This window comes from Chaetura pelagica, unplaced genomic scaffold, assembly GCF_000747805.2.
Source record: "Chaetura pelagica isolate M959 unplaced genomic scaffold, ChaPel_1.0 scaffold315, whole genome shotgun sequence".
Lineage (NCBI taxonomy): Eukaryota > Metazoa > Chordata > Aves > Apodiformes > Apodidae > Chaetura > Chaetura pelagica.
In genome coordinates, this window is record NW_009953187.1 from 268,232 (window position 1) to 285,517 (window position 17,286).

Here is a 17,286-nt window from a genome sequence, read left to right on the forward strand (position 1 = left end):
TGAAGTCAGAGTCAAGGCTGAATTTGCTTTAGTAATACTAAGTGGCTGGAGGAAAGTACTTTGACATGAGTCCTGCAGATCATGCAATGAAAGCACAAACTGATCCTGTAATGGCAATCAGTTTACTCAAGGCATTAGCTGCAGTGTATCTGGTTGTTTAAAAAATTAGTTGAACTCTTTTAAACACATATACTTTGTTGGAGATTTTTTTTTGTGGGGTGGATAGAAGGAAGTAGGCAAGTCATGTTGCTACTAATTTGTAGTGAGAAGAGATGTATGATCACACAGGCTGGAACAGCTGAATAAACTGGAGCTACTCCACTACCAACCACAGTAAGAACAAGGTTACTCTACTGCTCACCAGCATTAATTTTCATCTGTCACTTATGATGCCAAAGAACAGAGGTGGGAAATTTCAGCTTTTACCCAGCAAATTTTGTATCTGTTTATATTCTAACATATGAGGCAACAAAATAGTTTCTATTTCACTTTTATGGTAGCTGATGATTGAAAATGTTCAGATATACCAGTTTTACATTTTCATTTTTATATGGCAAGGTTCTCTTTTTCAAATCAGATTCAGAGCAGAATGGAAACCAGTTAAGAATTTTTCATTCTTGGTTCTTCTACTATACATTTCAAATGATGCTGCTTTTCAGCAGTGTGGCAGCAGGCTCTGAAATGACAGTATAATCTGAAAACTTTTCACAGCTTATGGAAGGTAAGAAGTGTTTCTTACTGTGTGAGCTTTCAGGTTGTCATGCTTTGTAAAATGGGTGCAATTTTCTTCTAAAATGAAATGTTAACTTTAGAAGAATGCGCTGGAGGGAAGAATGTTATACCTCAGGAGTAAAGATCTTTTTTTCTTCTCTATTTTTATAAACATAAACATATAAAAATGACAGATGTGTGCAAGCTAGTCTACACACAAACAAACTTCAGTTCCACATGGGCATGTTCAGCTGCAAACCTAAATTTGCCTATAGGTTATCCCTCCAAAAATAAGGGTTTATCACAGAACCATCCCATTAGCAGATTTTTAACTAAGGTGAGTGCATGCCAGGCAATGCTGGAAGAATACAGATTGTGAGCTTTTATTCTGTTAAGTTTGCTGATAATTTTGATGATAGAAAGTGCAAGCCTGTGGCACACATACCTCTCCCAATTTAGTTGTATCCTGCTCTGTCCTCAATCCCCAGCACTCCTCTGCATGGTGAGACTAGCCATGTTTAAATGGGTGATTTAGAAAAACCCACCAGAGTATATGGGTACCAAAGCCAATTCCCACAGTAAATCTGATGAACCCTATACTTTGTTTTCAATACACCTACTGCTTAATAAAACTGTTTTATATGCAGACCCTTGTATGGTGAGTCTGCAGAATCCTTCAGAGCAAGACAAATTTCTGTAGGAGCTGTTTTCACATTAGGGCAGTGGGTAGTTTTTCCTGTAAATCTCTTTAAGCATCTATATGTATAGAACTACCTACCGTTCACTTCAGTAAAGAATTTGTCAATATTACACTTATTACATAGACCTGTTTTACTACAGAACAGATCATGCACACACAGGCAGAAAAACCTGCTCAAGTCCAAACTCTGGCAGAGGCTTTTGCAAGGCACAACCCTCTGTCAAGATTTCTTCCTGAAGGACTCTGCAGACCCCTCACAGCTGCTCCATGGGTGTATTCATTGTCATGATCATGGGTACCTATGGACAGTGAACAGGATTTTATGGGGTTTTCACAACCTACTGTTTTTATTCATGTTGCAGCACCCCTGCATAGTTTTACACTCACACTGAAAGTATCTCTTAAAAAATTTTAAAGCCACCTGGCCATGCCAGGGATGCACATTACATGCAAAATTAGCATAGCATGTCCTTTTACCCACGTACCTGAAGAGCCCTCAAAACGTAACATTCAACAATTCCTTCTCCACATTTTCTCCTGCCTTGCTTCCATCTAAAACTGCTGAAAGAGGACCCACTTAGTAGGATCACAGGGATACTGTGAAGTGCATTCAACCTTGCTTTTTTTCTCTGTTGGAATGGAGATGCTGTAGCATATGGAGTAGCTTTGGGATTTAATGAACAAATTCAGGCTGTTTCCAGGTGTAACAAAACACTTGCAATCAATCGTTCCAGTCTATGTCAGGCTGCTGTTGAAGTCAATTAAGTTATCCAGTACATTTGCCTTCACAGGTAAAAAGGGATCAGCTAATTTATAGCACTTCTTTTTCTCTCTTTCCAAAGTACTGTGTTTATCCGTATCTGTGTACCAAGAATCTAACTGAAGCTAACGATGCAGCAGCATTTGGACAGAAGGGTGTTCAGAAAAAAAGTGAAAGCTCAAACTCCTTCCATCTATTTTTTCCAATGCTATAACTTTGGCATATTTACTTAGGAAAACCTCCGTGTATGTTTATGATGACTCTAGGCAGTTCATGCGATGAGCTCAGGAACGTATTATCATTTGGTAGCTTTGTAGAGGAAGAACTTGATTTCCTGGACAGCCTGTACAAGAACTCTCTTCCTTTCCTCCAGAAAACCACCCAAACAAGCAATACTCAAAAAGTTACTACAAAGAAAATGAACAGAGTTTTTGGTACCATGCTTTCAGAAATGCTGTTAAGAAAAAAATGAGATTTTGTGGGAACAAGTAACACCAGCTGCCTTCTGAGACTCAAAGTCACTGCTAAATAAACATTAAAACATTAAGGTGGTGCATTTCATGCCATGCTGCCCCTTTGCTCAGGGGACTCACTAGATCTTTGGGTTTTGGATGGGTAGATCTTTTTCCCTCCGATTGCTGTTTCTCTGTTTGCCCTGACACACATTCAATGTACCACTTTGTGAAAACTGTTATCAAAGAACTGTTGCTAATTTAAGTGCACATTAACATTGGAAAAAACCAACATTCCTCACAGTAATATATTTCAGTCTTTCGCTACAGAGAAATTATCATCATTACTACTTCTGGTAAAAAGGAAAGAGAAGAGGAACAAGATATATTTTTTAAATTCAGAAACACAAATAAAAAATGACCAAGTGGACATTTACATCCTGTATCAGTTTATAGAGATTTTCTATGTGTATATATATAGATATGAATATGATGAAAATAATTTTCAGCTCCACACATCTCTCTCAGGTTTTTTGTTACAATCTGTATGAGAAAGACTAAACATAATTGATTTTAAAAATAGTTTTCTAAACACACACATGCATCAGGTTTTTTTCTACCCACAATATGGGTAATGTCAAAATTGCTGAATGAAGCAAATCAGAAACAATCTTCATTTATACTGTGCCCTGATAATCTAATGATTGTATTTCCAAACACAGAATTCAAGAATGTTTGAAAAATATATATGGCAGCTTTTTTGTGGCACTGGATCTACAGTTTAAACTTTGATGGATATTAGTTTCAACAGGGAAGAAAACGTCTTTTTCTTTTCTTTTTCCCCCCTAAATAATCCTAAGCAAAGACAAGTGCAGCAACCAGAGTGAAGTCAGTTGTGTGAAGGAGTTTGGGCCCAGGAACAGAAATGAAATTATCCTTAACAACACAGTCAGCATGCTTGGAAGCTGATGCACTACAGAAAGGATGTTTTCTTCACAACAACTGCTGTATTACCAGACAGCACAATTGCATGATGCACACAATTTTACTCTTTCTTATTTCAAAGTACTGTTGGGACAAATTTTGCCCTTGGATAAGCATGCTCAGGCCCCACTGAAGCCAGGCAGTGGAACTTACAGTCATGTCTCCGAGAGCAGAATTTGTACCCAGTGTTACAAAGAAAGAAAGCTGTTTAGTGAATAAATAATGAAGAAAAGGAATTTACAAAACAAACAAGCAAGCATTAAAATATAATTAATTACAAAAAATAAACAAAAACAAAACAAAACAACAACAGAGCCACTTACAGGGCTTGATGGAGTCTTTGGCCAGCCTGGGCTGCTAATGCTATCACTTTCATCTCCATGAAATGAGGAGATGCTAGCAGAGCTTGGGGACATTGGGGAAGGGACTGGCAGGTTGCCTGGGGTTGGGGGCTGAGAAATACCCTGAGAGCTGTAGCTATCCTGTGGTAGAGGAATAAAAAAAATAATAATATGACAAAGGCAGGGCAAACTTTATTAAAAACAAAAAAAATACATCCAGTTTAACAGACTGACCAGTTTTTATATATAAAATATATATAAACAGAGAGACACATACAGAAAACACACACATATATAAATATATTTTTATATATATATATATAGAAAAGTATTAAACCAACATTGATAATTAGTATAATTTGGAAACTTTGCTGGATGCTTGGCTAAAGTCACTAAGCCACCATGCTTATTTCAAGCTCACATGGAATGCTAAGCATGGGTTTCCCCTTATGAAAGAAAGAAAAAAAACAAGCTGTTCACCTTATTTTATCAAATAAGGTGGAAAAGCAAAATATTAGAAGTATGTTGCTGCTGCTGAGGCGGCCAAAACAGGAAGCTGTAACTGAAGGCAGAGAAAAATGGCTGCAAGTATTGAAACCAGGCAAGACCCTTCTTTCCCACCCACCTGGCACAGCCGAATCCCCACGCAAGTTTTGGCTTGGGTTGCTTTGCCCCCGCAAGTTGAAATGCCATAAGAACTAGTAACTTTCAGATCCACACAATGAAGAAAAAAAGAAAAAAAAAACAAAACAAAACAGAAAAAAAGAAACAAACAAAGAGATTGCACGTGAATGGAAAGGCATGCAGGAAAGAACAGAAGTGGGTAGGCCAAAACCCGAAGATGAAAGACACAACAGCAGACTTCTGCGGGCTGAACCAACATCACGTGCAGAGGTGGTAAATACCTTTGACTTGCTCTCAGGTTGGGGGGGTCCTTCTTCTTTGCCATCTGTTTTAAGAGGAAGGGGTAGTTTGGACTCACCGGGTGTCATCATATCTGCAAGACCCATAGGTGCTGATCGGAAACAGGAGAAATAGTTAAGCATTGTTTGGCTTTGTAGGAAAAAACACACTTCCTGCTGCAAGATCATGGCGACATGTGAAGCAGAGGCTATCCCACCTCTGTCCTGTTATCCACGCATCTGGAAACCTGGAAACCTCTTCAGTTGAAGTGGGGAAAGAAAAGAAAATGAAGGAGGGGAGAACACAAGCACCACGCAACAACAACAAACACTTTACAGAGTAAAAGCCTTTTTCATGCTACTGGTCATCTTCAACTATATCCACATTTGACCACCACATTTTAGCAGAACAACAGTCTATTTTAATAACTACTGCACTTTCTCTTTAGCAACAGACAAATGTGAATTAAAATAATGTGCATTTGCTATTGGAGAAAAAAGGCTGAATTTCCCAATTACATCTGTATGAAGGCGGGTGTCCCGCAGACAATTCCTGCCCCTACCGACTTGGGTATGAATGGCTCAGCTGCTGTGAGCCTTAACTACAGAACCACAAGCTGTAAACTCCGCTCTGCTGGAGAACTGGCACTCGAGTTCCTCCCCTCCTGCCAAAATGAGGTGGGACTACAATGAAGGCACAAATGTCCTTCTCTGATAATGGCAAGCAGTTGCTTCCCAAGGGTTGTGAGGAGTTTAAGGGAGATGTTTATTTGAAGATGCAAGTGCTAAGGATAGTATTATTGCTGCAGAGCTGCAGGGTTCCTGGATTTCTAGAAAGATGCAAGAAGAAACATTCAGATAAACAGACAGAAAATACTGGGCAGAGCAGATGCTAGGAGGTGCCATGACACTGAATCAATGCAAATAACCAGAACAACAGCAAGAAACCAAGCGGTTCTCTCCCTGCAGAAAATCATGTGCACAACATTTGCAAAAGACTGGATTATCTTCCCTTCCTCTCCCTTCTTACTGCCCCCTCTTCTTTCAAAGAATCTAAAGGATCTAAGGCAAGAAAAACATAGGAAAACCTACAAGGCAATAAAAAGGAAATAATATATATATTCCAAACTTACAAATCAGCAGAAGAATCAGCAAAGCATCATTGTTAAAAAAAAAAAAAAAAATATATATATCTGTCTGATCATTACCAGACTAGTGTGTCTCTCCGCAACATGACAATGCTGGCATGCACTAGGCAGCAGGCACACAGCATAGCAAGCCAAAGACAAGAGAGGGAAAAGAAGCTTTAAAAAATACTTCACAGATTGCCCACTACAAAATGATTATTGCACATATTCATGTATTACTATGTTTTAGAAAATAATTAGTTTTAATTACAGCAGTGAGAGCATGAGCAGGACTCTGGTGAATACGCTGGCAAGCTTTGCAGTGCTAATTTGCTAATATCTTTAGCATCACTGCAGGTTGAGACTACGGGTCTGCCAAAAAAACCTATCCAGCCATGTGCCATGTGAGTTTACAACTGTATGCTCAATATTCTCAATATTCAACTGCTGGTGTTTTTCATGGGCACATTTTCTTGTTTTTTCTAAGCACATTTGTAGCCCAATCAAGCCCTTAAAGTCATCACAACACAAATCATAATTGAGATAAAAAAAAAAATAATTAAAAATTACTTGCAATGCTTAAGACTTCAAGAATTGGAACAAAAAGCCTTTTTCAAGTGATGCAGCTGCAGAGAAAAATCTATTTGGATCAGCTAAAAATGCTGTTATTTTTATGTATGTATGTGTGAAACCTCAACAAAACAGCCAAGCAATATGATACTGGGAAGCCAGCATCCACTAAGCCTTTAATATGTATGCATTTTGCCCTTATACTCTGTTTGTGGCCATTATGAAGTGAAGGACAGCAGTGAAACACATTTCAGTTTTGAAATCTACAGTTAAAAAAAGGTTATTTTTCTTTTAGAGATTAAAATATGTACTAAATGGTAAAATGTATGCCACAGTCTGGTTTTGAACTGGGATGTAGATCTGTCAAACAAAATCCATTTTAACATATCTCATGCTGTGAAAGCGCTAAAAGAGAAGTCCTAGGCTTGGTTTCAAAGCAACCAAAGATGACTCTTCCCTTCTAAAGCAATTTTAGAGAGGTCAAACAAAGCAAAGTTAATAACCAAATTTCACCAAAATTCTGCATAGCTAAATCCTCTGCTGATATCTCGCTTATCTAGGTTGGCACATCGTATTTCTCTTACAGAGAATAGAATAATTGTTCCCACTCCTGGTAGTCCTGTTTCTATCATAATTCCTTTATAACTTCTTCTTTTTTCCAGAGAAGTTTTAAGTTAGCATGTCATGTAAAGGGCAAGTAACTCTAGCCTGCAATTTACCACACATATTCTGACTGCATTAATCATGTATTAAAATGTAAAAAATACCCAATTCATTCTGGCTTTTGAATATTTTTTGGTGACATATGCAACCTAAAAAGGAGTTAGATACAACTAAGAAAAAAAATAATAGTTTCCCAAATTCAGTTTCACTTCTTGTTCTAAAGGACTTACTTCATCTACAACCTTTCTTCCTATCGAGAAGAGAACTGCAAGGATTTTACCAGCAAATGGCAAGGTTGTCAGGGTTCTCTATACCTTTCACCTAACATGTTTCCACAGCTAGTTTTCTATCTGCTGTTGAAACACTGTTTCATAACTTCTTGCAAACAGACTCTCCAGCGATTTGCAAACAGACATTCCTTGACCTTTTTTTTTTTTTTTTTTTTTTTTAGCCAAGCGGTACAGCCAGAATATTGCTTTGACCCCTTTCTGAGCATTGAAATACTGTTATTGTCACAAAACTGCTAAAACAAGACACAGTCTCTTTCTACACAGGTACTAATAATTCTGTGTGTGAAGTGCAGACTAAAGGATAAAACATTTAAGAGAGGAGGATAACAGGGAAATCTTGACTCAAAAAGCATTCTAGCATACTGTGAATAGGTTTCAAGTACTAGCCTCTGGCTTATTATAAGAATTTAAGAGCTAGAATGATTTCAAAAAGCAAGTATGGGTCAAGGTCCTGAATTAACTGTTCCACACTGAATTTAATGTACTCAAAGGCAGATATTGACATGAGTAAAACTGCAGCAAAGTATTCTTTTTTTGCTAAAGGCTGCTCTGTCAGTCCCAGAAGATGATGAAATACTGTAGGAGCAGCAATACACAAACATTGTTTTTCTCTTTATTGCTAGTGCAATAACAAATCAGACTCCACAAAAAAGAATTTTACATCCTTTGTAACACATTATTTTCTTTCTTCCACCCCGAGCCCTCTCCCTCTGAAAAAAAAAGAACCAACAAAAAGAAAAAACTGAAAAAGCAAAAGCAGCAGCTTTGTGACTCATATGGAATTGGCAAGAGGATTCCTACTGCTTTTATGCTTGCAGGGAAAACAGAAGAGGGACAACAGCATTGCCTAATGTCCTGCCACAAATGACCATCCCCCTCTGGGGAAAAGCACAGCCCAGGGCAATCAGGCACCTATCTGGCAGGGACAAGCAGGCCATCAAGGACCTCAGAGCTGCACCTCCTTTCTGTCGACCAATTCTCATCCATGGGATGACAAGTGTATGTGGTCTGGGATGCGGGCACCTCTGTGCCAGGAGCTGGCACACAACGACCACTGGATTACAGTCATTGCTTGTTTGCAGTGTAGGTGATGACATACTCCAGCTGTGGCCAACTGCTGACACCCCTCAGAAAGTTTATTGAAATGTGCATTATGCTCATATGAAGATATGCGTTAGAGAGGGAAAAAAAGTGAAATAATTGTAGGTTTCCATTTTTCAGAAAACTAAAAATGTAACCAAGCTACGAAACAGAGAAAACCTATTAAGATTTCTAAAAAAATGTTTTGCATTCACAAATATGATTGTTCACTCTATCAGAGGTTCAGCCAAACAAACATGTTAAATATATAAAATATATATGAAAAGGTAAGCATTGTATCTATTTTTCATGTTATTTTTAAGAGCATCCTTTTAATTCCTTCAGGGCAAATAACTTATCCTAAAACTTAAATGTTTTATGTCAAGTAATGTTAAATACAATGTTAAAAATTTGTTGGGAATAATAACACAGAGAAAATGGAAGGTTTCTGTAGGACAGAGGTAGTGAAATTAGGAAAGGATCCTGTAGCAGCAAGGAGATTAATGCTTTTTTATTGTTTTGTTAATCTCCAGAGGTAGCAGAGAGTATGAGTGTCAGTTTCTGTGCAAGCACAACATGGAAATCTGTGAGTTACAAACTCCATATTACTTATTTTTAAGGATAATTTTCACTAGAATTAACAAGGCTCACAGCATGAAAGTATTATTTTATTTATGTTGGCTTTTGTAAGTTTCTTTTTATTATATACATATGTTTAAAGCCTGTATTTGAAAAATAAGGGGAAAAAATCTAAAACATATGTGGGAAATGTGAACCCATATAACAAAACAACAGTGGAGGTCATACAATTTTTCTGAATGGCAGTTTGTGAAGGGATTATAGCATTTCTTCTTGAAGCTTTTGGTATTGTTATGGATGGAATACTCTGTCACATGGGATATTCTATCAGAAGGATCCATCTGCTTTGATCTCATAATTTCCATGTTCCTGGACTGCTCTACACCAGCAGAAGCTGGAGATCTGTTGTTTGATCCACAGTCACTGATGAAGTACCAGGATGCAGAAGTGCAACATTATTTTCTTTTAAATTGTGACATTAATTAAAAACAATACAGAACAAAAAGGATCCACTGGTAATACGGAGTTACAAATACTAATAAAAACGTGTGCCAAAACCAGTGTTACACTTCACTATACTGAAGCTCCAAAACTGTATGAAAACAATTCCAAACAGCATCACTAAATCTTCCTCTATTATAGAGTAAAACCTAAAAGCGCATTTTATTAAAATGAATATAACCAAAACCCACATTTCTCCCTCACAACAGGCAACAACACAACTGCACTCTTCAAAACACAGACAACCAAGAAACCAGCTTTTCCCTATGGCTTACCTTAGTTTTTCATTGGCCTCTGTTGTGCATGGTCAGTGCATGTGAGCAAGTTCACCAAAGCCCAACACTTTACTCCATCAGCAGCCACTGGGCTGCATTTGGGTTTGGCCCTACACATGGACTGAGCCCTGTTTCACCTGACAGATGTGTGACTTTACACTAGGGGGAAAAAGGCTCAAGAGCCAGACAGCTCAACTGGTCTTTGCTTTGTGTCATGCAAAATGCCACTTTCAAGCCTGTAAGCAGCAATTACCTGCAAGTTCTCCACCTCACCAAATGCAGGGACAGAGCTGACCCTAAAGTGCTCCCCTAGCTCAAGACATTATCATTTTCAGTACTATATTTACACTTGCCTTAAGCTCAGCCCTTCATTTCTTTGACCCAAGCAGAAGCAGTCAGGATAGGGGGAAATGCAACATTCCCGATGCACGTGCCCCAGCAGTATATTCACACCTAATTTTCTCTTTTTGCTCCTCCGTACCAACACTGTTTGCTCTCAGAGGCTGGCTGTGTAAAGCAATACAGTGCAATCTAGATCCATGTCTGCTCACACACAGAGGGGAAAAGAGGTGCACTGAACTCCTCTAGTTCATCTCACACTTCCTTTCCACTGGGTAATCTCTGAATTAATAAAACTGGAACAAAAGAAAACCTCACAAATGCACTGGCAGAAAAAACCCTGATAAATGTTTAAATTATTAAAAATCCAATATTTCAGAATGCATAACACAATAAAAAGAGTATGACTACCCCATACAAAAGACTGCTAGGATAAATGGCCTTGCACTGAACAGATTTCCACTGTATGAAATAACGAATGGCTGAATTATCTGAACAAAAAACCGTCTGTGAATCTTCCTTTAAACTGGTTATTCCTTAGGAATACATAAATCTTCTTAGGCAGGGCACTCTGCCATCTGTTTGCTGTTGGTTATTTTTGCAGCTCTGGGGGCCAAAGGAAAAGGGGGAAAAATTACTTCTGCTAATAGCAAAACAGAATTTATAGCACAGTTTCAATGCTCAGAAGTAATTTTATTTCAGCAAGCCAGACAAAACACATAACTACACAAACAAAACATAATATTACCTGGGACAGCTCTGGTGGGGGAAAAGCAAGCTATTATCTAATGATCTTTTCAATAAATTTTCTCTCTTCATCCAGTGAAGTGTGCTGTCTGGACTAACCAATGGCTTCCAAGCCAACAATGGAAAAAACCTTTTTTTTTGGTGTTTTTTTTGTTTGTTTGTTTCCTTTTATTTTCTTTAAAAAAAAAAATAAAATCCTACTGCTTAACAGCTTCCTTTCTGCTTCTTCTGCTAACCAAAACTAGTAACAGCATATTTTTGAAAAATAAGACACTGTTAAGTGTCTCAGGAGCAACTATATGTAGGAAAGAAACCCTCTGGACATACGAGACACTTGAAACTTAATGGTCATTTTCAGCCTAGGAAGCAGGGACATACAACATTTGCAGAGAGGAGAGACTGGGAAGGAGGCAAAGGATGAAGGAATGAAGAAAGCTAAGCAGGGCAGAGAGGAAGATACTGCCACACAGGCTCTTGGTAAGACACAATTTAAATAGTAAGGCATTTCTAATAAAATAAACAAAAGAGACAAAAACCACTAATAAAAAAATAATCTCAGCACAACTTATTCAGCTTTCAGAAAACTTCAAAATCCCCACAATTTTAAAAAAAGGGCTAATGCAATCAGTAAAGCATGCACAGAACCCCCATGACTGGAATAAATATTTGGGAGAATCCACTTCAGGGTCATTGAAACTCCATTCAAATTCACCCCAATCAAAGAACTGATCTTTACTGAAGTATTACCTTGATGGAAGATAATTGTTAGGAGTTCTAGCTGAATACGGACAAGCACACTTGCACAGAATTACATTCACCTGTCTTCACAGTCACACACAAAGCTGCAAATTATTCTAAATTCACAAGTCATGATATGGATAAATCCAGCAGCTATGTTGAATACCCTTTTTTTTTTTTGCAAAAGGAATCTATGGTTAAATTTCATGTACTGATATTTAAATAAGTAAATGAAGAAATCCTATATATGGCTATATGAATTTTTGAAACAGTAAATAGGGCCTACATTTTCAGAACAGAATCGTCATTTTAAGTGCTCAACGTACAGCATCTTCCAAGTCAGAGCAGGTGCATATGTCTTTTTTTAAACCAGTACCACACTAAATATCTGAAATTATAATCTTGGGCAGTAAGGCACTGAAAAGCAATAGTACCCTAGTAAAAGATGAGGTTGTTCTCCTTCCTCCTCTTGCAGACACATACACAAATATACATATACTTGCCAGTTGAAACTTACATCAAACTGGGTCATTGTACCCATCTACAAGCTGTGCAAAAGGACTTAAAGAAAAATGTATGAGTTACTGTACAAAAAATGCAAATACTTTAGCCTAATTTGGAATCACTCCAAACTACCCAACAGGTGTGAATTGAATGAATACTATCCCTCTGCTACGAGCCCAGGGCTAGTACCATTAAGCAGATTTATGGAGGAAGGCCACTGCTGAAAGGTTACCCACCATTACCTGTTGAACTGTTCACCATGTTAGATGCCATGCTGTAAGGAGGAGCCTGTGGGTTCATCAAGCCAGAGCTGTTGTTCATCGGCTGAGTGTAGGGGGAGCTGGATCCCATAATACCGCTCTGATTCATGGCAGGAAAATTGCCTTGCCTAGGAGAAGCAAAAGCACACACACAATGTCTCATTACCTACCTCATTGCTGAAGATGCTGTGGTTTGTCACAGAGTACATATCCTATTGTTTGCAAATAGCAAAGGAGAAGGCACTCAATTAGTTCATTTTACCCACAAGGGGAGCTATTAGTCTTGAATTAGTTACCATGTACCTGAAACAGAATTGGACTGAACACAAATTTCAAGAGATGTATACAGTGTCTTTACACATCACAACAAAGCGGCAGAAAAATGCAACTCATTTATCCTAAGAGTAAACAGCACTGTGATCAGGAGTCAAAATTAGAACCTAAAGTTGACACCAAAAAATTCCAGTGAATTACATTTTGACCATTGCAATAGACATTCTTGCCTGCTGTGGCTTAAGAAACAGTGAAATGATCAGAAGAAAAATGTGTACCATGGAATTTCTTTTAGATTTCTGTATCTGATGTTACTGCACACAACTTTTTTCCCGTAAAGCACTTCTAAGTCCCAGGGTGCAAAGGAGAAATTCAATTGCACATCAACATTTAGCCTGAGCATAACTCATGACCAAAAGCCATTCACACGACTCCCAAAGAAATAATGTACACCTAACTTCCTCTTCTCTTCTTCCTCAAAACAGGTTGTTTGTTGTTTTGTTTTTTTAAATCACAACAGATGTTCTCATTGTCAGTGTTGATCTAGGCCCAAAGTCGTAGTCATTCAGCGAACACCATTAAAGTGACCAAAGCTGTGACTATAGCATTGGATAAAATGCTCACCTTGTTGTACCTGACATCTATATGGAGTCTTTCAAGAAACCATGTACATATTACAATTGGTTGAAACAAGGAATCTCAGCAGAACTACTTTAGTTTCAAAAAGTAATTACATATCTGTGCAATGCTTTCATAACAGACTTCGGTTTGTCTGGAAAACTGCCTTGAATTAAGTCCTTCTTCTCAACATCTTCAGATGTGAAGATCTTCAGACCAAGTATTTTTGAAGTCTAAGCCTTATCTACTCTTAAGTTCCAAAAAGTATCTAAGTATGCTTTGTAACTGATTTAGCCAATTCTACAGATAAATTGAGGCACAAGAAGAAAACAATCCAATCCTAGTAAGCAGAATATCACAATGTAAAGCTTGATCCAACTTAAAAAATAACTTCTTATTCTTTTAATCCATACCAAAATTATCTACCTTTTCTTGGTATAGTAGAAGACTCTACATATTATGATATGGATAGGGATCTAGACTTATATATTTAAAAAATCATATACTTGAATAGAAACACATGTAAAAATACACTTATTTGTATATTCACAGCCTTCACAGGAAAATACAAAACTCAGACCTGCTTCTCTAATGTGCCCACTGTAAATTCATGCTGCTTTTCCAAATAAAGGAAACAAGAAAGGGAGCAACCACCCCTTTACAGAGCTTTGGTACCTGTCTCCTTTTTTTTTCTCTGGAAAAACAAAGCATTTAATTTTATTCTACAGGCAGGGAAAGCTGCATGTTCTGGTAGCATGATGGAGTTTAGATATAAATTCTATTTTTCATTATTATGCAGCATTCAAACAAAACAGACAATCCCCTAAACAAAAACCCTAAATAACTTCACTGGCTTCTAGTCTTCCCCAAACTCATGGCAGATTCTTGACACAATTGGTAGAAAGTGTTTTCTTTTTTTAGGAGGCACAGGAGAAAGACCATTAAAGCAATCTTTGGCCTAATTTTTCTTGACACATTGTGAAGTGAATTTTTTCAAAGGAAAAGAGAATGTGTTATCTAAATAAAGCATCTTTTTCCAAGTCAGTTTTGTCCTTTGCTGTCTGAAGCCAAACTTTTCTTCACTCTTGCAAAGAGGCAAAGGCTTTCTTTTGATATGAAGGAGACAACTACCATACAATGTCATTTCCCTGATGAAGCTTGCAATGAGTAGTGGGGGGAAAAGATTTAAAACGCACAGTGGTGCAATGCTCCAAGGGAAAAATTACAAAGGAAAAAGAGAATAGTAGAACCGTTTGGCAATAACTTTAAAAGATTTCAGTCACACAATCAAGCTTTTCTTATGTAAATACTGTATCTTAAACAACACCATCCTCCCTTTTTAGCTGAAACTTGCTGAATTTCATCAAATGCAGTTAACTGAAAAGTTATTTCTAAGCTGGTTAAGTTAATTCTTTCTCTTACTGGGTAAAGTTACTAGTCAAGATTAATAAAGTGTGTAAGTGCATTTTTACACTTTAAAAAAAAAGTAACAGATTTTGAGAGGTTCTTTATGTAGGAAGGCTGCGATTCTGGAAAAGACAGAAATCTCTACAGGTGTATCTTTCTCTAACATTCTTCTTTTGCTTTGAAAATACACAGGAGATGTGCAACTTGCAGGTAAGCTGAAATTGTTCTTGACTCACTAATATTTCAATACTATTACTTTCTACAGCATGTATACCTTCTAAGCCATGGGACAGTTCATTGTCTCAAGTTGAGGTACAACCTATTTCACATTACCCACTATGGACATCAATCTCAATTGCAGTTAATGAAAACATACTGCTGTACAACAGCTTTAAATCAAAAAGTAGAAAACTTTTTCCAGTTTAGATGTAGAAAGGAAATTAAATGAAAGAAATATACCAGCTTTGGCCAGGTATACCAGCTTTGGCCAGCAAGAAAACCACCAAAGTCTAAAAAAACTGCTTCTGTACCCAGAAAGACCTGAATAGCAGAACGTAATTACAAAATTTCATTTGGCAAGGCAATACCCTTCCCTTTCATCCTCCCATGTAATTCCACACTTGGAATGGACACAGCTCTCCAGCCCAGCATGTGAAAAGACTTCGCACCACCTCTGGCAGAACCCTGTCCTTCCCCAGCCCCCTACCAAAGCACTGACCGCAGCACACATAAGCTAATTCAGTAGCACTGAGAGGTGACATCCTGTCAGAATAAACGTTATTTTATCCAGAGACTGTGTCCAGTTTGCAGCACAGAGCTCCTCCACACACTATTCTGCTCTATGATGGCTTGGAAGGGAAAGTTTCTTCAGGGAGAAATAATCAGGTATTACTTCAGCCTTTAATTCTCACTCCACAGTGGGCCTCCTTTGAGTAAAGACTGCCGACCGTGACAAATTGTGCTGCATCAGTGCTGTAATACGAAGTGGAGTCCATTAAGAACCGAGCTGAGATCACCAAACTCATTTTGATTAACCTCCAGGTCACTAAACACTTATAAATATGTTACACAGCAGCTGCTAAACATATTTATATATGCTTAAGGTCGCAGCATCATCTGTTGGTTGTTGGAGTTAAGTCAAAAATCTTATGTTTCCTTCTGTGCTGCTTTTAGTAAAGGCATATCCAATATACTATTTAAGAAGTAGTTGTGTCAAGGCATACTACCAGACTCTCTCCAACATGTCCCAATTCCCTCCTCCATTTTTATGGGAGGCTAAATAAAACCCAAGTCTTTTAAAAATAGTCTGCTGTACATGTAGTGACATCTAATGGCAAAAATTCAACTGACCAGCAATGAATTATATAGAAGAACCATCCCAGCTAAGTACACAATTTTACAATATTTACCACATAAACACCAACAGCAGGGATGCTCAGGGATGACACAAGTGATAATAAGGAATAATAGGAAAAAGTCAAGAAAAGAAACACATTGAGTTATCATGAAAAATGTCTTCTTCATGGTGAGATGCAGTTACCCTCCATAGGAGCAAAGAAAACACCAGTACTTGGTGTTTCTGCACAGACAACACATTCTAAAATGTAGTGGTCAGAGAAATCCTGCATTACATATGAACTATATGACCTGTCAGGTATTTTCCAGCTCTAACTCCTCCAATATTGTGATTCCAGATCATGCATTTTTCCCCAGTAAGTCAAAAGAGCAGCTGGGCTAATACAAATTTAGGATGATGCTATCAATTTAAGCACCATACTTTAGCCTATACTTTTTTTTTTTTTTTTTCCTGCTTTACTGCTACAAGTAGATCTCAAAGTATTTGGCAAATGGAAGAGATTAAAAATGGGAAGGGGGGGGCAATTTGCTTTTTGTGCTTTCCTCTGTTGACAATTTTGTAATTCAAAGTACTTGCATAATGGCTGAGCCAGTTGTTACACTTGATGAAACGGCTGCCACCCAGGGGTACCTAGACAGGCTGGAGGAATGTGCCGACAGGAAATTCAGGAAAGTCAATAGGTACAGGTGCAAAGTCCTGCACCTGGGAAGGACAAGCCCCCTGCAGCAGTGATGGTTGAGACTTCACTGGGGTGGGGGATGGCAGCTTTGCTGAAAACTCCCCGAGTGTGTCTGTCAGATAGAGCTGACTGTGAGCCAGCAGAGTACCCTGGCAGCAAAGACAGCCAACAACATCCCTGGCTGTCTGACCAGGAGATGGAGGGAACTGATCATCCCCCTTTTCTTGGCACTTACTAGACTTCATCTAGAATATCATGTCCAATTTTGGATCCCACAGTAAAGGAAAGATGATGATAAACTCAAGTGTAGCAAAGTGTCCCTCCAGGCCTGAGTAGTCACCCTGGGGCAGCTGAAGGACAGCTTTTGAGAGGAACCTAACAGCAGACCCCAGCACATAAAAGGAGGTCAGCAAGAAGATGAAGCTGGGC

General features: G+C 38.2%; 1 protein-coding gene across 1 annotated transcript in view; it reads right to left on the minus strand.

Moving 5' to 3' along the window:
- Positions 1–17,286, minus strand: part of ARID1B (AT rich interactive domain 1B (SWI1-like)) — a 304,313-nt gene that overhangs the window by 31,381 nt on the left and 255,646 nt on the right. The window contains 3 exon segments of the mRNA XM_009997342.1: positions 3,931–4,089; positions 4,854–4,963; positions 12,506–12,651. Of these exon segments, the coding sequence (XP_009995644.1) occupies positions 3,931–4,089; positions 4,854–4,963; positions 12,506–12,651 (415 nt within the window).